Raw genomic sequence first — 24,398 nt, 5'->3', positions numbered from 1 at the left:
AGCGGGATAATTCAGCTCACACCTCCACCAGACCCATCAATTGAGCAAACCATTGGCTGGCTGAAACTGCATTTCCATTGCTTTGACTGGTCTGGAGGGGCTCTGCAGTGCCACACCACATAGGGTGTAATGAATAGTCGTGGTCTGCTGTGCACCTCATAATGTGCCATGCCACACAGAAAGCCCTTGCAACTGGACAAGAGGGCGGAGCAGCACTCCTCCTCAGATGACGATGAATTGGATGAGCCTGAGGAGGAGGCCGTGAATGTGCATGAGCCTCTACTGGATGCAAGGGCCAGGGAGAGGTGTACAAGGGATACCAGGGAGAGTTTCTGTCACCATCTGTGGGAAAGAGCAGCTCCCGCCATTCCCTGCCAGCCTGGAGGAGAATTGGCAGGGAGGTGTCACTAAACCATGGGGCTGGTCTCTGTCCAGGCTCAGATGTACGTGCAGTTGAAGAGGCTTGGATGTGAGAAGGTGGGGGGCTGATGCTGAGGACAGAAAATAATAATGAGGAGGGAGTGATGGGGGGAGCTGAAGCTGATGTGGGGGTGCAACAAGAAACAGAACAAAGTACTGATAGAAAGGAGGTGGACAGAGCAAAGCCTCCTGTTTGTCTAGGAGGCTCTTTTATAATCCACTGTATCTCCTGTCACCATACTGGAACAGCAAGTCGGCACCGCTGACATCATCGTTGTGCGTCATTATTGCTGGTCCCCACTGACTGCATCCCCTCTGATTGCCACCCCCTTCGCTGCCCCACTCACCACCTTGCTTGCCACTTCACTTGGGGAGCAGGGCAGTGAGTGAGGCAGTGAGCGAGACAACGAGTGAGGCGGCAAGTGAGGTAATGAGTGAGGTGGCGAGTGAGGTAATGAGCGAGGTGGCGAGTGAGGTAATGAGCGAGGTGGCGAGTGAGGTAATGAGCGAGGTGGCGAGTGAGGTAATGAGCGAGGTGGCGAGTGAGGTAATGAGCGAGTTGGCGAGTGAGGTAATGAGCGAGGTGGCGAGTGAGGTAATGAGCGAGGCGGCGAGTGAGGTAATGAGCGAGGCGGCGAGTGAGGTAATGAGCGAGGCGGCGAGTGAGGTAATGAGCGAGGCGGCGAGTGAGGTAATGAGCGAGGCGGCGAGTGAGGTAATGAGCGAGGCGGCGAGTGAGGTAATGAGCGAGGCGGCGAGTGAGGTAATGAGCGAGGCGGCGAGTGAGGTAATGAGCGAGGCGGCGAGTGAGGTAATGAGCGAGGCGGCGAGTGAGGTAATGAGCGAGGTGGTGAGTGAGGTAATGAGCGAGGCGGCGAGTGAGGTAATGAGCGAGGCGGCGAGTGAGGTAATGAGCGAGGCGGCGAGTGAGGTAATGAGCGAGGTGGTGAGTGAGGTAATGAGCGAGGTGGCGAGTGAGGTAATGAGCGAGGTGGCGAGTGAGGTAATGAGTGAGGTGGCGAGTGAGGCACCGAGGGGTTGGGAATGAGGCAGTGACCAGCAGGCATCCATAACGTTGTTCTTTGATGCCGGCAGCTGCTACGGCATCGCTGGGGTGACATCACCAGAACTGCGACTGCATTTGCTGTCACTGCGCTCTGTGCATTTGCAGTGACAGCAAACGCAGTCTTTATAGCCCGCCCATACCTGCTACATTGTCACCTGACAGCCGGATCCACCAATGAATACCTGCCCCTGCCCCTGCCACGTAATCCCGCGTCTGCCGTGTCTGCTGCTGGTCCTTTAAATTGTAATTTGAATTCCACATGCACCAGTTCCCAGCACGTAAGTGGAGTTAGCGCCCACTCAGGTCCCACCAGCCGGACCTGCATGCTTCCTATTAAATTCTGCCCCATCTCCTCTGCAGCGACCATAACAAACCACATTGTCGTTTTAAATATCTCTATTCCATCTGTTCTGTATTACCACTGGTTACTGAGATTCTGGCCACCAGGCTGATGCAGATTCCCCAGTGTATTTCTTGCTGTTGCCAATAATCCATTAAAAATGTTTGCTGACATGAATCCAGTTTGTCGTAATGCGTTGATTGTAACCTCTGCTCACTGCATCTGTCTCAGGCACACCATGCACAGTAGAAAAGCACTGCGGAATTCACGGATTGTGAGCCAGAAGGATGACGTCCATGTCTGTATAATGTGCCTGCGTGCCATCATGAACTATCAGGTGAGAGAAAACCAGTTGGTCTCTTGGGTCCGGGTGTGGGTAACTGGATTGGATGGAGCTCTTGTTTTATTCTATACTCTGTACCCTCTTGTCTTCTTTTCGGGAGCTTCTGTGGTGGGTCTGTGACAATTTTCAGTGTTATTAATCTCCTGAGCACAACTCTTCACACAACGAAGAATTTAACTTTGTTTCTAATGAAAATATGATTTTTAACCTTCCCCCTTTGAATTCATGAATATCTATGCTGCACACTGCAATCCTTAGCTCTGCAGAGAGCTGTCCAGTTCAAACCTCGCCCTGGGCGAAGGTGGTAGAGTTGGAGTCGGATGCTAACCTTGAGCTGGGAGAGTTCTGAATCTTACTTTACTTTAGAAATTGAAGCATAAATCCAGGAAAGAAGTCATGTTTGCCTCGAGCTTTGTCAGGTATCAGTGTGATTCACGTGCAATCAGTTGTTTTCTGGTGTCGTCACAGTTATTGTCTTAGGGAATGTGACAGCCATCCTGCACACTGCAAAATCCTACAGACAACAAGCTGAACAACTCATTGTTATTTCCTCAGTGATGGTTCAGCCAGGGTGTGCCGTCTAGGGCGTGCAAACAACTAATGCCGGGGAACCTAGAACTTGCACTTGACCCGCCAGACGCAACCACAGTGTAACATCGGGCATCATTTTCCCCCCGATGGGGTGGGGGAGGGATGGGCAGGAGAGGGCGTGGGCGGGCGGCCCTCCGATCAGCGCCTCCGATCAGGGGCACGCCGCCATTTTTCATGGGTGGGCCAATTAAGGCCCGCCCAGTGTGACGTCCGCTGAGCGGGCGGGGGGGGTGGGGTGGAGGTAATGCCAGATGCGGAAGTGCGCCCCTTCGTGCACTCCAATCTCCCTGAGACTAGGTGCTGCCTCAGGGAGATCGGGTCCCAAAGTGAAAAAGTTATTCTGTTGAAAATTTCATTCACCATCCATGTCCCCTCATGTGACAATGTCACATGAGTTGGGACATGGACATAACGTTAATTAAAAGTGTCTCTTAATTTTTTGATTCAGCAATGAATCCTGCCCGTGGATGAGGTTTCCTGCTTTTTCATGTGGCCGCCAGCGCTCCCGACCTACCTGCCAACCTTAAGGTTGGGCGGGCAGGTCCACTAATGAGCTTAATTGTTTTTTGAATGGCCTCAATAGGCCGTTGACAGGTCGGTGGGTGCACAGCTGACTCGGCTGCACCCCCGCCAACCTGAAAATGCAAATGACGTGGGGTGACGTCGGGAGTTCTGCCCAATGTCATCCCGCGTCATTTTACGTGTCAGTGAGTGGGCCCCACCCCAGCTCGCCGATGGGAAAATTCGTCCCATCGCATGGGAAACACACAACCTCCAACAATGCAGCATTCCTCTAATACTGCACTGGAGTTTTCAGTTAGATTACATGTTCAACTGGAACCGCACACTCGGTGTCTGAGTTTGCATTACCGCTCAGTCACGGTTAGAATTTAGGTTTAGTATCCTTTATATAACAAGGGCTCAAGCAAATAAGAGAGAATGACTGGAAGGAAGAATTTCTCCAATATACAGACAGAGGCCAGTGAAGTGAAATGGCCAAGATTCTGATAAAATCAACAGGTTCTAAAATTAGAGGCTAGTGAAACACCCAAAGTTCAGTAGAACAAAGCTGACCCACATGAGCCCCTGTATGATGGACACATTTCAATCCCTATGTCCTACCTTTCCTTTGAGATAACTGTGTGTAGTTTTGGGCATCTAATTATAGAAAAGACATTAATGTCAGAGAGGGTGTGCAGTGCAGCTTCCCAAGAGAGTACCTGAGATGACAAACTGTAGCTGTAAGGTCTGTACCTTCCAAACTCCAGGGCAGTGTAACTGTGGGGAATCCCAAAGATGTGCTGGGGAACCAACCCGGAGGTGCCCAGGTAAGGATTGCACGGCAATTGCCGGGAAGTTCAGGCTTCCGATGGGCAATTGCCTTGTACGAGGGACCATCCAAAAATGTCATTTAAATTGCAAACTTCCTACGGTTCCGACTGTCTTACAGGAATAGTTACCCTGAAAAAGTTAGAAGAATTAAAACCACTTCTAGCTTCTGGGTAAGTGTTGTACTGACACCCCCCCCCACTCCCGACACCCCACAGGACCACCCTCACTACAGCCCTCACAGGACTGCCCCCACAATGCCCCAAGCCCCACAGAACCACCCCCATGACCCTCAAAACCCCCATTGGGACCCCCTCCATAACCCCCCTGACCCCTGACGGGACTCCCCTCCCATGCCCTCGACCCCCCCATAGGAGACCGACAACAACCGCCCCCCCCCACCACCTCATCCCCCACCCCCCACCCTGAACACCCATGGGACCTCCCCAACAGCCCCTGATTCACCACGGGCACCCCTGACTACCCCGATCCTCCACTAGATGCCCCTACCACCCCACTGACCCACACGGGACCCCCCCACTCCCCCACTGCACACTCCTGAATGTACCAACCCCCCCCCAACTACACCGCTCTGACTAATGACCCCCTGACCGTACCCCTGAGACTACACCCACCTTGACTGCACCCCCACCAACTGCACCCCTCCTGCCCTCCCCGCACCCCCATCCCGACTGCACCCCCCCACCCCCGGACTACACTCCCTCCGACAACATGCACCCTGACTGCACTGCCCCTGACTGCACACCCGCCCCGAATACACTCCCCCACCAACTGCACCAGCTACACCCATGCTGACTACAAGTCCTGACCACACCCCACCGACTGCACCTCCTCCACTGTGCCCACCCCGGCTGCACCACCAACCCCCCCCCACCACCGATTGCACCCCCCCCTTGACTGCAGCCTCCCGACTGCACCCACCTCAACAACAGCCCCCCCACAACTACACACATCCTGACTACACACCCCCCCCCCGACAGCAACCCCCTGATTACACTCACCCCGACTACCCGCACTCTGACTGCATCACCCCCCCCGACTGCACCCACCCAACTACACCCACGCTAACTACTGACTACACCCAGCCTGACTGCACACCCTTCAACTACAGCCCACACTGCTCCCAACACCCCCCAACCCCCCCTCCCCCCACTGACTGCACTTGCCCTGCCAATCCTACCCACTCTTCTTACAAATCTACATTCTCCCTGGCTCAAGAATGGCTGGACCTTTAAAGTTACTTGCTTTACGACAGCTGAAAGGGGGTCATGGCCTCCTTATATCTGACTGTGCACCCCTCGACTGAAGGCCTTAGGGGCGCTGCTGCCCTGCACAGTTCTCACGCAGCCTGAGTTGGAAGGTGCGGCGAGGAAGAGTCGCCTGGGTTTTAGGGTATGTAACTAGAGCGGAACGTCAGTCCGACTCTGATCGCCACTCCGCTGAATTTCAGGCCCAATACTTCCTCATTTGTGGAACCCGTCATAAGGTTTTGTCAATGTTAAAAACTGTCCCCAAACAATTAAGGTGCAAGGTTAAGAATACATTTATTTCTATAAAGAGTTGTTGTAGCATGGAATGCTTTGCCATGAGGAATCATTAAAACTGAGACTACTGGATCTTTTCCAGCTGGTAAAGATAAATATTTGAAGCAGAGGAAAATGCAAGGCTTTGAGGAAAGCATGGGGCAATGGGATTGGTTTTGGGTAGGCCTAGCAAAGAGCTGACATAGACACGATGGGCCAACTGGTCTCTTTAAGCACAACGAACACCATGGCCAGAATTTTCCACAGCAGAGCCGGAGAGCCACTGATATCTCTGTTCCCATTGGTGGGACCGGAAGATCACACCAGCATGAGGGGCTGGAAAATTCCGGCCTGTGGTTCTGTATCTCTGCGTAGACTGGCTCCCAGCTGTGACGCTATAGCCATTGCACATGTGCAGTGACAGCATGGCCTAAACAAAAGATGGCACCATGCAGCCTAGGGCCTTGAGAGGTCAAATACCTCATGGTGGTGTTACTGTGCCCACTAGTGCAATAAATCCAACTTGTCATGTGCACTGGAATTCTAGAATCTGACAGGCATCCACCAAAAACTGCTGCCAGATTACTGGGGAAACACCAATACTTAAAATTAAGTTAAGATTAAAATTAAAGTTAAGTTAAAACTGCAGTTAAGTGGGAGCCACTTACGAGCAGTTGATGACAATCCTATTATTTATAAATTCCCTTAGGATTGGAGTTGTGACATCGTCGCTCTCTGCACACCTCTTGGGACAGAGGCTTGGCTTTGTACGATGCTCGATGTCAATTGAAATAAAAATGGCCCGAGATGTAAATTGGGCAGCTGGCTCCCTATCACCTGTTTTACACGATTGTACAAAGCCACGATCAACCCGCTTGTGTCTTAGCATGGGTTCGTCATGGTGTTGCAAGTTGTTTTAAATATGAAATAAACAAGTTTCTCCTAACCTAGAGCTGAGAACTTGCAAGCAGCATCTAATCTGAAAATTTACTGTGCCAACAGTTATGCTGTATCTTACCTCAGGAGTGTCTGTTTACAGGAAGTACATTTGGTGGCTGGAAAGAGACCAGCCAAGTCCAACACAGCCACACCACCCATGTCCCTGCCATCAGCAGTAGAATAATACGTAGTGGATTACCTGGTTTAAAGCACTTGTCTTTGTGCAACAACATATCTATGATTTACAGCATGCAGGAGATCCATTAGGAAAGGTTTTCTGAGTTAGAAATTGCACTCTGTTAGAAAGCAAACAACCACTATCGCAGCACCAATGGCCGCTGTTCTGAATTTTATTATTTATTTGTTCATGGGATATGGGCATCACAGGCAAGAACAGCCTTTATTGTCCACCCCTAATTGCCCTCTAGAAGGTGGTGGTGAGCTGCCTTCTTGAACCGCTGCAGTCCATGTGGTGTACAGCCACCCACAATGCTGTTCAGGGGGAATTTCCAGGATTTTGACCCAGTGACAGTAAAGGAATGGTGATATAGTTCCAAAGTGTGTGCCTTGGAAGGAAATTTGGAGGTACTGCTATTCCCATTCTTGCTGCCCTTGTTTTCTCAGTGGGAGCAGTTGTGGGTTTGGAAGGTACTGTCGAAGGAGCCTTGCTGAATTGCTGCAGTGCATCTTGTAGATGGTACACGCTACAGCCACTGTGCATCGGTGGTGGATGGGGCACAGATCAATCAGCTGCTTTGTCCTGGATGATATCGAGCTTCTTGATTGTTTTTGGAGCAGCACTCATTGTATTCTGTGTTGTGCATGTCACGTTTTGTGTCTAATTTGAACAAGGCCCACTTTTGGCAAATTTCCCCTATTCAGATTGGTGATCGGTGTCCAAAGCTGCTGATTGGCTAAGTGGTGTCTGGCATTTTCACTTGAGCTGTGACCCAATCAGTAACTCTGGGGACCAAAACCTGTTTTTCCAATTAGTAAAATGCTCGTTTCGTTATTTATCCCCTCATTTCATTGAAATTCAACGTCTATTTTGTTTTTTTTGCATACCCCTGTGGTAGAGACATCAGCCACACTCTCTGATATTTCTTTCCTAAAGCCCTCCGTGTCTCTCTTCAAAAACCTCCTAAAACCCGCTTTCTCATCACCCTTCTGGTTACTTGTAATCTCTCACCTCCTCCACAGCTCAGCTTAGTTCCATTTATCTATTTTAAATCTGTGCTTTTCCCCATCCTGGGACTTGCCTGTTTTGCTGTATAAATTCAAGTTGCTGGATATCACCACAAGACGAGATTAATTCAGCGCAGACAACAAACCCTTTGACTGGAGCACTCCAACCTTCAAACAAAAGAGATACCTACTGCGAGATGTAGGCAGTGAAATGTGTTTTTGTTTTGGATTTCCAGCATCCGCAGTTCTTTGCTTTTGTCTCTGAGTGAAATGTGTTATTGGACTAAGCCCTTTCCGTTTTTGTCAAAGCTTACAAATTAAAGGAAATTATTGAATGCCAGACTGTGACTTGTGAGGATACTAAATCGCGAATCCTGATGGTGTTTAATTGGGAGCATGTTCTGCTTATTGCAGTGTTAACAAAGCTGGCAAATATTTGCCCTTTTGAGATCCCAGATCCAGTTTAGCAATTTCCAAATTGAGTAATTGTGCTGGAGCTGGAGTTAACGCTTCTCTGAGTTGGAATGAAGCAATTAGCACATTCCCGGTATTTGCTGACTCTGGGCTGATCGAGTGCTTAAAATCATTTGGAAGTTACATAAGTAACAATTTGCGATCATTCCCAATAAACTCCCTCTCATAGTTCACCTCTTCATTTTCATTCCAGGGGATCTGTGGCCTGTAGTTCAATCAGATGGAACAGGCCAGAGGAGCTCAAAAGCCTTGTCCTATTCCCAGTACAATTAATATTTTACCTCACCTTTAATTTCTAATAACATTTTTAGCCTGAATTTATTTTTGCATATGGTAAGACAGAACACATTACCTTGCTTAATTTGAACTGCTTCCAACCTTTCAGAGTCTATGTTTCACTTTGTAAGTTAGCCTTAAAAATATTCAATGACCTTGCCTCCATTGCTCCCTGGGGAAGTACATATCTACACTGATAGAACCATAGAACACTACAGCACAGAAAACAGGCCATTCAGCCCTTCTAGTCTGTGCCGAAATATTATTCCGCTAGTCCCATTGGCCTGCACCTAGTCCATAACCCTCCAGACCTCTCCCATCCATGTATCTATCTAATTTATTCTTAAAACTTAAGAGTGAGCCGATATTGGTGTATATCCATGCTTGTACTGACCCACAACTGTGCACACGCTCTCAACCAAACTCACGCACGCTCAGTCACACATGCACTGTCAACTATACTCTTAAGCGTGCGCTTGCCAAACACAACATTTTTGTAGGGGCGCTCATTTGGTTTGGACTCTGGGAGACCATGGGCCAGCTAGTATTTAAACTCTAAACCTATTTCACTGCAGCCATATACTGTACAAATTCACAGCAGCAATCTTCCACAACTTGTCTGTACGTCTGATGCTGTCTCTCAGAAGAGCTACAGAGATGGTTGGAAGAAGTTAAATGAGTGTTATTGTCTGGGCCATCATCCTGCAAGAGGGCAGATGGAGGGTGGGAATTTCATTGGAAGCTGAAAGCTTTACACTAAGGTTGAGTTATCTCCTGTACCCTTGTCTTCGTAATGGCCATTGCACTAGGTTCAGAGCAGGATTATTTTAAGAAATCTGGTCAATCTCCTGTATTGCACCCAGGGTCAGACTGAATACAGTCGTCAGGCAAGACAGGGAATAATTGGGATCAGACTGTGCAGCCATAATCCAGCTCTCGTTGAATGTCGTAGGGGTCAATTTTAACCCTGACAGGTTTCTTGTAAGCATGGGTCATGTGAGTGCAAAACACAACAACCAATTCCCATATTAAATTGTAGGCCTGGTCTGTTTTTGTTGGGTTTATTAGGTCTGGCCTCTTGCATGTGCTAATGAGAGGCCTGTTTTAGGATCCCTCTGGATCGTTGGGCTTCCCCAAATGGAGCAGGCCCAGCGCCTGTACCACTCAGGCTTTCTTAAGTAGATGCAGAAGGAAAAATGAGTAAAACTTGGAAATGAAGAGCGCCAGTAAAACTTGTCCAAAGTGGTCTTGTATACCTTAAAATGAACCACCAGTATTTCTGGCACCAATATTACTGGTTTTTACTGGTATTTGAAAACTTTGAACTGGTTTTCCTTCATGTGGCCTAATGAGTGACCATCACCAATAAAAAAAGTGAGTATTTTTTTTAACCTTGATGTGGACCCAGGATGAGTCTGAGAGCTCAGGGACTTAGCAGAGGGCCACAGCCAGCTCAGCAACTGGCCTGAAATTGGACCATTGGCAATGGGTGAAGTGCCATAGGGGTCTGATTGGTGCTGGCAGCTCACCTCAGTTTCAGGTTGGCCTGTCAGGCCTTCCTGTCTCAGCACCACGGTTACACAGCCAAATTGGGCCATAACTAACTTCCATCCTTTTGCATTTGCATATGACTGTCATGTCTTCTACAAAATAAAAAAAGCCTGAAACAGTCTTACAAGCCTTTTTAGGATTTCCTTGTCTTTTGGGTCTATACCCCCAAACCTCAACCCATCTTTTCTTTTTCCATCTACTGACTGACATGTGGAACATTTGAAGTATTTTCTGTTTTTATTTCGATGTCCAGTGCTGAAACCGTTTTTGTATTGGTGTAGATATTCCCAAACGCTATGAGACAGCTCTCATTGTTCTCCATTGTGTTTTCCTCTAGTCTGGATTCACCTTGGTGATGGAACATGAACAGTGTGTGAACGAGATCACCCTCAGTCTGAACAATAAGAGTGCAAGGTAAGAGATCCTGGGAAGCTCATAAAATAAGCATCATGCAAGAGGATAATCACAGCCATCCTGGCATGGCTAATTTCACTTGATTGGTGGTTCTGTTGTTGCTAGTTAACAGCCAATACGTTTCCAGAAGCTGCTGGATAGGGATCAGGAGTGGGAATTCCAGCCACTCATTTCCTCCTAAACCCAGAGGAGTCAAGATTAATTGTGCTGTAATAATGCAGCGTTATTGTAACCCTGATGGAGCCCGGAATCAAACCTGAGCACAATGCCCTTGTTATTAATTAGCTATGTCCTGTGCAGATAGCAATTAAACCGCCTCGTCCCTGATTACCATATTGTAGCCAAATGAGGGCAAAAGTTGTGTTCATCTGCATGGGCGCAAGTACAAAATGGCTTCACCTGGCAAAGCAAGTCAGCTGCATGAAGGCTGGAAGGGTGGGGGTGGGGGTTAGGGTGGAAGGATGGAGCAGAGGCTGGATCTGGGAGGCAGGCTAAGGGGAAAAGAGAGAAAGGCTGTCCGGGTGCCCTTTAAATGTGGCACCCGGACCTTTGACCCCATGAGGTAATGGCAGGGAGGGTGACTTCCTCCCCGCCCCCTCATGAGATTCACCATGCTCCGCACGGATGCGAAAGTAGTGAACTGAACAGCGCAAGATCGCATGTGTTCAGCCGTCCAGCCCACAACTGGCAATCACTCCCACTTGCTGCCATGAACTTAGATTTCAGAGCAGAAGATTCTGCCCTCTGGCATCAAAAAGGCCCATGGAATCTTTGAGACTCATCTGCTTGATCCCAAAGGCTGATAAATGCCATATTCCTCAACTCAAAAAATACTATACTATTGAGGACAAATAGCCCATGCACTACCTTAAACATGCAGTCCCCACCACTGGTGTACAGTGCCTGCAGCATGTAGTATCTACAGGATACACATCAGCAATTCACCAAGACATCTTCTACAGCAATTCCCAAACCCGACACCCAAGATGACAAAAACAGCAGGTGCAAGGAAACAGAATCATCTCCAACGAACCCTCCCAAGTCGCACACTATCCTGAATTACACATATATCGCTATTCCTTCACCGTAGCTTGGTCAAAATCCTGGAACTCCCTAGCTAACAATGTTCGTGTTAAGCTGCACAGATGCACAGACACACAGCAGTCCGGAAGGTACCGTGTAGGCCTTGTTTTGCTTAAATAAAGCGCAGTGACCACTCAAAAAAATTTAAATGGACTGTGCATTGAAAAAGCTGCCAACACACGACAGGGAAATTTTAAAGACAACATTGCCAGCTAACAGCACTGTGGGTGTGTCTTCATCACATACATTGCAGGTGCCCCACCACCAACTTCTTAAGGGAACCTAGATTTGCTAATAACTGCCAGCCTTGCCAGGAATAGCCGTGTCCCAAGATTGAATATTATAAAAACCTTCTGAAACCCCTCAAATGCTTTCTTGGTAAAGTATCTATCCTGCTCCCTCTTAACCTTGTAGATGAATCCACTCATCTGCTTGCTGTTTAATGTGGTTGGAAGTATACTGAGCACCTCATGCTTTCTTTCTGCAGGACCAAGGCACTGGTCCTGGAGCTGTTGGCCGCAGTGTGCCTGGTGCGAGGAGGACATGACATCATCCTTTCAGCATTTGAGAACTTCAAAGAGGTAGAAAGTTTTGCCATCCATTTCCTGTAAGATGTGCCTGTGATGCCTGAATGGTTCAGAATCGTGCCATTAGTGTCAAATGTGCTAATGTGTTTGTTGGGATCAAACCTAATTTCAGGACCTGTAATTTTTAACTATTTTGTTGCAAATGCTGGTCAGCGTTCTGGAGCAGGTGGGCAGGTCCCAAACCTCTTAGATTTGGGTGTGGAATGTGATTTAGGCATGGTTGTTATTGAATTGCGTTTCTATAGCACCGCTTCCAATAGTGCAATGGGATCTTCCTTGACCATCTGAACAAGCAGGCGGTTTAACATCTCATCTAAAAGATAGGACCTGCAATGGTGCAGCACTACACTATTGATGCTAATCACAATGTGGATACCTTCCTAAAGAGGTGAGAGGGGGTGTGTTGGGGGTAGTGGAGCTAACTGGTTGCTCTTTAAAAGATTGGGCAGGCTCAATGGGCCAAATTAGATCCTTATGTGCTTCCCTATTCTATGATTCTATGATTTATGCCCCATGATGCTACAGCTTCTTCAGCTTGCTTCTGAAGTTTACTCATTGTTGTTTTGTAGACAGGAAAATGGCACACAGCAAGCCAAGGGGAGATGGTAGCTAGTGGTAATGTCACTGAACTAATAATCAAGCGACCCAGGCTAATGCCCTGGGGACATGGGTTCAAATCCCACTATGACATTAAATTATTAATATAAAGCAATAAGTAATGGTGACCATGAAACTATCAACAATTGTTGTGGTTCAATTCAGGGAAGGAAATCTGCCGTCCTTATCTGGTCTGGCTTACATGTGACTCCAGATCCACAACAATGTGGTTGACTTGTAACTGCCCCCTGAAATGGCCTAGCAAGCCACTCAGTGCAAGGGTAATTAGAGATGGGCAACAAATGCTGGCCTTGTCAGCGATGCCCATGCCCCATGAAAGAAAAGAAGAAGCAATGAGGCGAACGAGAAAGTAATCTGTTTCAATAATGTTGGTTATGAGATAAACATTGACCAGGACACTGAGGAGAAATCTTCAGCTCCTTATTCAATCGTACCATGGGATCTTTTATATCCATTTGAACATGTTTACCAGCTCGTCCAAAGGATGTCATTCCAACAGCATTCGCTCAGTATTGCACTATCATGCTAATCGCAGTATGGGTGAGTACACCTTTCCAAAGAGGTGGATTTCACCATTACCTCGATGGCAGTGCTCCAGTGAAAAATATAAATGCCATCCCATCCTATCTCTGTTATTGTTGCCCGCAGATCAACCCCAGCAAGTGTTTCTATGCCCTGTGTCTTTGCCTTGACTGAATTTTTACCGTCAAAATGTTCCCAGGAGGACAAGTAACGGACCTTTTTGTGATTGTGGCTTTTAAACAGTTCATGTGCAAGTATGGGAGTCTTGCTTTGCTGCCCTAGAATCTAACCTATATTACTAAAAATGGAGGATCAAATAGCAGCGATAGGGCTGTTTCTTTGCCAAGCAGTAGTGGATATAAAGGGCTGGAGGTGGGTGGGTAAAGGGAGTCGGTAAAATTCCCACCTCAGCTCACCCGCCTCGGAGAAAAGTGTCAGGAGAGATAAGATTATCACTGTTGGGGGATGGGGGGAGGGGGTGTTGGCAGCAGGAGCAGGAAAGAGTTCGGAGGCAGTCACAGGGATGCTAGATGTCGAGGTGGGCTGTTTATTTATTTATTTTATTTGTTCATGGGATGTGGGCGTTGCTGGCCAGGTCAGCATTTATTGCCTATCCCTAATTGCCCTTGTTCAGAGGGCATTTAAGAGACAACCACATTGCTGTGGGTCTGGTGTCACATGTAGGCCAGACCAGGTAAGGACAGCAGATTTCCTTCACTAAAGGTTTTTTTTTTAGTTTTTAGTTTTTTTTAGACTAAAGGTTATTAGTGAACCAGATGGGTTTTTACAACAATCAACAATGGTTTCATGATCATCTTTTAATTCCAGATTTTTACTGAATTCAAATTCCACCATCTACCGTGGTGGGATTCGAACCCAGGTCCCCAGAGCATTACCCTGGGTCTCTGGATTATTAGTCCAGCAATAATACCACTACACTATCATCTCCCCCACGGGCTCACCTTGGTGCTGTAGGATCCCAGTTATATTGAAAAAGTAAGATCCTCCAGTTCTCACCCCACACACCCCTCACTCCCTCACACTCCCAGTGCCCCATCTATGCACCCCCATGCAATGTATGCCCCCCTCTACTCACCCCTTTTGGCCCCTCATGCCCCCATGCCAATAATGCGTAATGAGGCTTGGCTGAAAGCCCAGACATCCATTAGAATACTGACACAGCTGAGCCGCAGGGAAGATGTTGCTTGATTGACAGCTCTGGCTCTCTGATCTATGCTGTCAATTTCACAATGTTTATTCAGGCAAGATAAAAAAAGGTTTCAAGTGTTTGCAGTTAAGCTATTGATACTTTAAGGGTATGGGGATGACTGACACTTTTATTGGCCTGTAATAAAAAGGAGGATTTTTTAAAAAGTGGAAAGTTATGAATGACTTTTTACAAGGTTTTAAAAAGAAATCCCATTGTCACTATGGCGCTCATTGGTTCTATACCGTGTATAGTGAGTGAATGGGCAAGGAAGTACCATATCTTGGCATGGGGGCATGAGGGGCCATAGGGATTGTTTAGGGGGCATACCTTGGCATGGGGGCATGAGGGGCCCCCTTTCAAAAATGAAGCACCGATCCCTCAGGTATTCCCTTGCGCGTAGAGAAAGGTTTTAAGCTGGTACTGAGTTGTTGCTTTTGCAGTCACTCAGGACCAGTTGTCTCAGTTGCAGTCAGTGAGTTGGAATGACGAGCATCCAGTCAGCTGTTTGAAACCTGGAGCCCGCGCATCACCCACGCAATCTGCATTTAATCCTTGTGCTGCAAGAAGACCCACAGCGAAAGATTTCACAGGGCAACGGGTCAATCTCTTTTCTTCACTTTTGACCTATGGAATGAGCTTTTTTGCCAACATTTGACATTTGACATTTGCGGACGGTCCCGTTACATTAGAATTAGTCACTATTAACAGGTGGGCATTCTAGAGATGGCCCTCCCAATGTTGTGCATGCTCATCCCTGCCTGTTACTAAGTGTGGGTTTTCATCCAGTGTTTCCTACGATAAGAAGAGAGTATGGGGGTGGGGTACTGAGCTGACTGCAGCCTCATAACCAGCCATGCCTGAAATGCCTTTTGTCAAATAAACTAACAGCTGGCACTTTGCAAAAATACCACTCTCTCTGGAGATCAGAGCTGTAGCCCATGTACGACCTGCTCTTGGCTATTTCCCAGATAAAACTAAATAGAATGCCTTGGTTGACTGACTTTACTTTAACAACATCCCATTTCAGAGCTGCCACTTTTTGTATTAACGCTTACAGTTATATGGCAACGACTCACATTGAAAATCCTCAAAGCACTTCACATCCGTAACTGAGTCTGTAGTGGGTTTTGTTGTTTTGTAGGTTAATCCAGCAGCTGTTTTGTCCACCAACAATTACCCCATACACAAAAATTTAGTGAGCAGTTAAACATTTCTTGGTTGGCATTTGTTGAATGATGTTGCCGAGGACATCATGAATAGTCCATGAATCTCTAATGTTCACCTGATCAGGTAAATTGAGCCATGGTTTAACATGTTACATGAAAAACAGCGGAATACTGTGAATAGAGAGAGGCAGTGGCATAGTGGTATTGTCACTGGACTAGTATTCCAGAGACCCAGGTTAATGCTCCGGACTAGTATTCCTGAGACCCAGGTTAATGTTCCGGACTAGTATTCCAGAGACCCAGATTAATGCTCTGGGCTAGTATTCCAGAGACCCAGATTAATGCTCTGGACTAGAATTCCAGAGACCCAGGTTAATGCTCTGGACTAGTATTCCAGAGACCCAGGTTAATGCTCTGGGCTAGTATTCCAGAGACCCAGGTTAATGCTCTGGGCTAGTATTCCTGAGACCCAGGTTAATGCTCCGGGCTAGTATTCCTGAGACCCAGATTAATGCTCCGGACTAGTATTCCAGAGACCCAGATTAATGCTCTGGACTAGTATTCCTGAGACCCAGGTTAATGCTCCGGACTAGTATTCCAGAGACCCAGATTAATGCTCTGGGCTTGTATTCCAGAGACCCAGATTAATGCTCTGGGTACCTGGATTCGAATCCCACCCCATGGTAGATGGTGAAATTTGAATTCAATAAAAATCTGGAATTAAAAGTCTGATGATGACCAGGAAAACATTGCTGATTGTTTTAAAAACCCATCTGGTTAATTTAGCTGCCATCCTTACCTGGTCTGGCCTACATGTGACTCCAGACCCACAGCAATGTGCTTGACTCTTAAATGTTAAATGCCCCCTAAACAAGGCCAATTAGGGATGGGCAATAAACACTAGGCTAGCCAGTGACGTCCACATCCCATGAACGAATAAATGAAAAAAAACTCTTATTACTATACTAGAGTATTATCTGAAATTATATATTGGTGTTGAAATCAAACTCACAGGGGTATAGTATAATGATTGTAGCCATATGAACAGGGTTGGATTAATAATCTAGAGAATATGACTAAAATCCCACCATGGTAGTTTGAGACTTTGAATTCTGGAAATAAAAAAGGCGGTAACACTAAAAGTGACCATCAAGCTATTGGATTGTTATAAAAACCCAACTGATTCACAAATGTCCTTTAGGGAAGGAAACCTGGCCTTATCCAGCCCAGCCTACATTTGACTCTAGTCCCACTCTGTGGTGACTCTTAGCTGGCATCTTAAGTGGCTGCACAAGTCACCAAGCTCTATCAGACCTCAGGGCAATCGGGGATTCATTCATGGGATGGGCAAGGCCAGCATTTATTGCCCATCTATAACTGCATTTGAGAAGTTTGTGGTGAGCTGCCTTCTTGAACTGCTGCAGTTCGGACAGTGTAGCACAGTGCTGTTCCAGGATTTGACCCAACAACAGTGATGGAACGATGTTACTTTTCCAATGGTGTATGACTTGGAGGGGAACTTGCAAGTGGTGGTGCTTTCATGTTGCGGTCACCCATTCTTTGAGGTGGCCGAGGTCATGGCTTTGTCAAACGTGCCTGGGGCAGGTTGCTACAGTGCATTCCCAGGTAGTACATACTGCAGCCATTGTGCGCTGGTGGTGGAAGGAGTGAATGTTTAGTGTAGTAGATAGGGCGCCAATCAAGCAGACTGCTTTGTTTTTGATGGTGGAACTGCACTCATCCAGGCAAGTAGGGAGTATTCAGTCACACCCCTGACTTGTGCCTAATGGATGGTGGAAAAGCTTTGTGGAGTCAGGAGGTGAGTTGTTCACTGCAGAATTGTCAGCCTCTGATTTTCTCTTGCACCCACAATTTTATGTGGCTGGTCCAATTATGATTTTGGCCAACGGTAATCAGCGTGTTGATGGTGGTGGATTCAGCGATGATAATGTCATTGAATGTCACAGGGATGGTGGTTAGGCTCTCTCTTGTTGGAGATGGACATTGTCTGGCACTAGCGTGGCATAAATGTTACTTGTCATTTATCAACCCAAGCCAGAATGTTGCCCAAGTCTTGCTGCATATGGACACGGAGTGCTTTGTTATCTGAGTTGCAAATGGAACTGAACACTGCAATCATCAGCAAGCGCCCCTATTTCTGGCCTTATTATGGAGGGAAGGTCATTGATGAGGCAGCTAAAGATGGTTGGGCCTCAGACATCACCCTGAGGAACTCCTACAGCAATGTCCTGGAGCTGAGATGATTGACCTCCAATAACCACAACCATCTTCCTTTGTGCTAGGTGTGACAATCTTGCCAGTGATGGTCACTCTCTGAGTATGAATTTTAAAAAATCTTCCAACCCAAAAAAGGCACTCTTTCAATGTATCACACACAGAGGGCGGTATTTAATCGGGGCCAATCAGAAGCTGACAGTTTTTCATTGCCGGGCAGCACCACTGGGAGGATGGTGGTTGCTGTTGGTACTACACCTACCTGAAGCCCAGGATCGCTGAGGGATCCAGGCACAGGTGAGTAATGTCAGGAAGGGGATGGATGGTGGGGGTTGCAGGGCAAAGGGAGAACAGGGGTTGGCAGCAAGGGCGAGGGGGGAGGGGGTGGTTCTCAGTGGACTCCCCCGCCCCAATGCTGGGTCCCTTGATCAGGCACTAAGTGGCTTTGAATGATGGCTCCCGCCCCGGATGCCCTCAGGCAACACCAACAGAGTTTGCTTTTCAGACTTCCCGTATGGTGAGACCCCGGCCCACTGCTGGGCGAACACCAGCGGCGGCGAGATGAGGCCCTCAGTGGTCATTAATTGCCCACTTAATGGCTTCAATTGGCAGCAAGGCCATCCACGGGCTTCCGACCACAGACTTCTTCGGGCCAGAGGCAGGGAGGTGGTGGGGTCCCCAACCGCCACCTTCCTGCCTGAATCCATGCCCGCTCCAACGCCAAACTCACCACAGCGGAGGGCATTAAATTGTGACCAGAGGCTGAGGGCTTACTTTCGGAAAGAAAATCATGTATGTTCCTCATGGTTGGGTGTAAATTATGGGCATTCGTCATTATATATATTGAAGTAAGCCAGCAAGATCCCACAAGCAGAAAATTTGTTAAATCATTAGTCGGTTTGTTTTGGGGACTTAGATTGAGGGAGGATTGTGGGCCAGGACATCTGAGAGAACTCCCCGCAGATTGGGCAGATGAGTCCTTGGATTAATATCTTTATCGGAAAGATGGCATCGCCCACAATGCAGCACTCCCTTCGTAGAACAGAATGTCCACCTAAGCTGTGTGCTTAAGATCCTGAAGTAGGGCTTAAGCCCATCATCTTGTGACACAGAGGCTGGTAACCTTGAGTTTCTTTGGGACTAGATGTTTTAGCCTGGATGCAGTGTTTGATCAAGAGAATAGTTTCAATGGGGCTGCTCCATTTATATTGCTGGCCAGCTTTATAGCTCCTTTGACTAAAACTAGAACAACATCTGTATGATTCCCTCCCTTATCCTGTAGTTCCCTCCAGTGTTTTTGCTGCCTGATTCTGGCGTATATTGTAAGAAAATGATAAGTATTAACATTTTTAAGTATCTCCCCACACACTGGAAGAGGAAGGGAATGAAAAGCAGAACGAATCGAGAGCAAGAGAATAGCAGAATATAGAGAAAAGAAGAGTGGAATGGAAGGAATGTGAAATGGTAAATGGAAAAGGCAATAGGTGGGAGTACCTTCTGCTTCCATTAGAAAAAGTAGACTTTATACCCACTGCAGCAAACTGAATTAAGACTAGGCATGGAAAGTTCCAGCACATTCTGGGTTCCAGTAGACAAAACCCTCTCCAGTCACGGCTTGGAGCTGATGTGAATGAGGGGATCGGTGCCAAGAGCAGCTGCATTTAGCACCATCTGGTGTGCAATACAGATGAGGTGCGAGGCTGATAATGAGATTGTGAAGCAGGCTCATCTGAAAGCTGCTCAGACACTATCTGTGGAGGAGGTTTGGTGTTCAGTGCTCAGGTTGTCTCTTGTCAGGTTGCATTCTCACGAACTACACTTACACAGGGAAACCGTGACGAGCAAAGAGCTGAATAATTTTGAATGGTTTGAGCCAGTGCATTTAACAGTCTGATTCGTAATGATAGCTGGGATTCTTCAATGTCAGGGAGCTGCAGGTCAGATAGCGTAGTGTTTCACTGTGTTAGCGCTCCATAAACAATTATAACAGCATCGACCCAACTTATTATTTAAAGGAATTTCCCCTGTGATTGAAGGTGTAATTGTACCTTGTGTAGTGGGGCTGAGCTACACAGATCGGCAGCATCCCTGTATCATCTCTTGTTCCACAGTGAGATGTGGTGTTGAGGGGTAACGTAATTAATCTTTCGTATCCCTACAGAAGGAAAAAATAAATAGACTGCATTCCCGTACTTGATAGCTACTCATGATCTCTGATATGAATTGCCCCATGGTCAAACAGATGGATGATACTTAGGCCCCCATTTTAAATGGGGGTGGGTGGGGCAGTATGGTGAGCGCCAGTCTCAAAGGAGGCTGTTGACCCGGGGATTCCGGGAGTGCGGAACTTTGGCTGATCTTAGCAACCTCATTACTAAAACCGTTCTCAGTGAGCTGCCTGAAGCGGCCGGATCCAGATGTGTGGCTGGTGTGTGAGAGAGGGGGATTTGATGACCAGAGGCTGCAGCCAGGGAGCCAGGTGTGCAGTGAGAGGAGTGGGTGCTCGGAGCCACACTGTTAGGGCCACCACATGAAAACCGAGCACCGGCGTGAGGCGTGGAGGCCCAACACGGCCCATGAAGCTGTCTCTTAACACAAGCACATGCTGTCAGGAGGCTTGGGAGAAACGGGAGAAGCAGGTTCATAATTGTCAAATAGTGAGCTGACTTTGATGAGCGCACAGCCACTAACTGCTGTCGCCTGTAGCCACGATAGCCTGAAAACGCCCAGTCTCATCTGATCTCAGAAGCTGAGCAGAGTCAGGCTTGGTTAGCACTTGGCTGGGAGACTGCCTGGGGATACCAGGTGCAGGTGGCTTCCTTCTCCACCGCCACCACCATCACGGAGGGTCCACGGGCTTAGTGCGTCAAACTGGCCCCGGGTTACTAAAGTTCTTGGAAGGACGGGATCCCAGGGGTGGTGTACTCAGGTCCGTGTGGAATTTATGGATGACAGCAACCGGTCCATCATTCAAAATGTGAAAGGACCAGCCCGTGAGGGAGATGTGCTTGCACTTTTGGAATCTGAGCGTGAAGCGAGAAGATTACAATAACAGATCGTCTAAACTGATGCCAGCTGAAGTAATTGGTTATGGACACCAAGTTTTTTTTGAGAAAATGGGACAATAAACATCATAAATAAGTAATCTTTAAAAAAAAACTCTGACTGCTGTACTCAGTGGAACAATGCTCTGTTTCTCATCCCAGCACAATTGGGGGAAACGACCTCGAACTGCTTTCAGCCGGCTGTCCCATTCTCTGTTAGAGTCACTCACCATGGAGTGATGGGTGTGACAATTCAAACTCATCTCTCCGCATTTCATGTGCCTCCCATTCTCAAAGGTTACAGTCAGTTAGGAAAGACATCGGTGATCTGGTCCATTTTACACACCGCTCAATTTGTTTCACATTATAAAAGATTTCTGAAAAAACCTGGAAGTGTTGGTCGGCTCTTCTGGCATCAGGCACCTGAACAAATCCAGCAACTCTGCCACCTTTGCATAATTCATTGATGGCAGAAATCTAAAATAACCAGAATCTCCTGGGCCAGAATTTCACTTTGTTCGGACGGGCGTGTGCGCACACCTGGCCCGAGCGCACTTGAAATTGCGCGAAATGACGTCGGGCGAGCAATGCTGAGGTTGGCGGGTGTGCCTGGGAGTTGGAGCGGTGCCCGCCGACAATTAAAGGGCCAATTAAGGCCATTAAAAACCCTATTGTCCACGATTTTACGTTGCCCCGTGCGATTTTGTGCTCGTTGCATGGGCAGGCCATTTTTAACGAAACCTCATCCAAGGGCGGGATGAAATGTCCGCTGTTTAATATAATAAAAAAAGATATCTGGAGACTGATGGTTTTTGAGTTCTCTTGTCAGGTGCTTGAATGTGCTGCACAGACACAATTTGGTGCATTTTTTTCTTGTCATTTAATCTGTGCAGGCCTGTAACTCCCTGACGCAGCTTCGCCGCAGCTCTCTGCTTTTCGGGAGCTCGCCACCCACAACCTCACTTTTGCTGGCGCCCGCTCTCTCCCCTCCCCCCCTCGGCAGCGCTGAGGCTTTCTCAGCGCGAGTTTCACGCTGGCTGGCTGTTAATTGGACAGCCGGTGTCAACTTGCGTTTGGGGGCCGATCGCGAGCGGAAGCGCATTTCGCATCCGCTTCCAGGCCCACCGACATGGTGCGCACGCCAAGCGCGAAATTCAGGCCCTGGTTTTGACAATTATATATTGTTACATCATTATGTTCTGTTTAGCGCAAAGGTTACTAGTTGAAATCTTCTCTGTAACCAGAATTGATGCATTACCATGTTTGTCAGAAACTCCTCTGTATTAATCCACTTATATTAAATGAGTTAACAAATGTGTTGGAACAGTGAACACAATGGACTGGATTTTAGCCAACACCTCTGCCCGCCCCCCACCCAGTTGGGTGTGTTATCAGTCGGGGTGGCACTTAAAATATGTCAGGTGCCCAGCCCACCTCCTTCCTGCCCACCCTGACCTGTTCCCCATAATAACGGGGGCTGGGTAAGGCACCCACTAGGCTAGCCACCCTTTGGCCTATTGAGGCCCTTAACTGCCCAATTAAGTAACAATTAAGGGCCTCAATCCAACTCCACTGCCAGCAAACACTGGGCAGTGGCAGGCCAGCCAGAGCGCAATAGCGGTTTTCAAAATGGTTTCTTTGAAAAGGCAGGAAAGAAGGGCGGGCTCATCAATCAGGGAGTGCCCTATGCGCATCAGGGGCATGCCTTCCCAAGATGACACCACCCCCTTACTCTCCCCCACTCCTGCCCTCCAAAACCTACCACCCACCCTCCTCCCCCCGACCTCCCCAGGCTCTCCGATCCCAACCCACCCTAAAATCCCTGGACCTACCTGGCTCCGGTCACCATGATCTTCTCCCCGGGCCCTCCTTGCAGCCTCAGAGGTGACGAATGAGTTCTAGTACTGCTGGATCTGCTAGAGGCAATGGCCAATCAGATTGGCTGGCAGCTCTGAAGGGTGGGACTTCCTGTCCTCTGAGGAGGCGAAGTCCAACTCTCGGCCTGTTTAACCTGCCTTCAGCATGTTACAGCTGTGGGGCAGAATTTCTAAAAGAATTTCGAGGCCAAACTTCCTTCCCAGGGAGCAATCCGCAATCCCCCACCCCACCCCAGAAATCCAGACCAATGATTTTATTCGAGCATACTTGCTGTTATATAAAATGTTGAGAACTGGTTTGCCCCCAGTGTGTCCAATATATTCAACATCGTCTTCACCAGCCTCGCTCTTCTCCCCCAACCCCCGCCTCGCCCCTCGTAGCCACTCACTCTTTCCCGCTCTGCTACAATCTGCCTGCTTTTAAAAGCCAATCCTGGTATTACCTCCCTCTTACTCCCTATTCCCTCTGATACACTTTTCCACCACCTTGCTAGTGCCCTGCATCATTGCCTTGGCCATTCGCATGTCGTTTTCTACGGTTAATATAATTGTTCAACAGGAATGTTGGTCACCTTCAGTTAGTAGTATTCTGTAAGGGTGGTCATTATTGCAGCAATGTAGAGGGAGTTGGACCCGCTGACTGAGTTGGAAGTGCTTGAGGCTGATAGAATAGGACTCATTCCAAAGCAATATCACCTTTCTTTCTCATAAGCAAAATAAACCAACACAAAACATGGCACACATAAAAGATTTTACTGTTTGTGATGACTCGGGCATTCCTGGAGAGATTGATAGCTTTATCTCTTCTTTCTATTAGTGTGATTGATAATACTACACGGTTACATAGCAGTTTAGTCAGGGGATCGTGAATGTAAAGCATCTGTTTCAGCGCATTTTCTCACAGTAAGTCTTAGCCTAGTTTTAACAAGGGAAGTGTGTGCCACACTCCATTCTAAGCGTCTCACTTTCTCTGTTATTTACAGTAAAGTACTTGTCATTTTCCTGGTGTGTTATAGGTTATGATATTGGGTGTTTCCCATTAATGACAAGGTAGGTACTGATGAGGAAGGCCATTTAACCCATCCTAGTTCATCCATCCAGAAAGAAACTCTTCAATCCTTCTCTCCTTCCAACTTCTTTCCTAAATGATTCCTGGGTTTTCGTCAACACCCTACTTAGGAGACCATTCCATGTGTCGATCATCCCTTACGTGAAGATGAACTCTCTAACGTCAATCCTGAATTTGTTCTTTCCTCTGTTTGACCCTGTGACCCCTAGTCCTCCCTTGGAGTTCAGATAGAGGCCCTGATTCACCTTTTCTAGATTGTTTACTATCTGATAAACTTAATCAGATCACCTCTCAGTTGCCTCCTTCAAAAGCTCCAGTTTCCTCATTCCTTCCACACGCCCCAGTCCTCTGGATTGACTCTTCTGGAAAACCATCTGTGGTATTTGAATGACTCCATCATGTCTCATTGACCCTGAGTGTCTCATTGATTGGGACACAGCACCCACAGCTGTGTCAAATGTGATTGTAACATTTTTTAAATTCATTCTTTCATGGGATGTGGGTGTTGCTGGCAA

General features: G+C 47.6%; 1 protein-coding gene across 3 annotated transcripts in view; it reads left to right on the top strand.

Annotated features, from left to right (window-relative positions):
• Window positions 1-24,398, top strand: part of LOC144668050 (formin-like protein 1) — a 280,427-nt gene that overhangs the window by 177,348 nt on the left and 78,681 nt on the right. For all 3 annotated transcript variants that reach the window (XM_078529803.1, XM_078529804.1, XM_078529802.1), the window contains 3 exons: window positions 2,058-2,163; window positions 10,396-10,472; window positions 12,043-12,136. In XM_078529803.1, coding sequence (XP_078385929.1) covers window positions 2,058-2,163; window positions 10,396-10,472; window positions 12,043-12,136 — 277 coding nt within the window. The remainder of the gene's footprint in view (window positions 1-2,057; window positions 2,164-10,395; window positions 10,473-12,042; window positions 12,137-24,398) is intronic.

This window comes from Cetorhinus maximus, chromosome 25, assembly GCF_964194155.1.
Source record: "Cetorhinus maximus chromosome 25, sCetMax3.hap1.1, whole genome shotgun sequence".
Taxonomy (NCBI): domain Eukaryota; kingdom Metazoa; phylum Chordata; class Chondrichthyes; order Lamniformes; family Cetorhinidae; genus Cetorhinus; species Cetorhinus maximus.
Note: the sequence above shows the minus strand (reverse complement) of the source record. Positions and strands in the feature narration are given on the sequence as shown.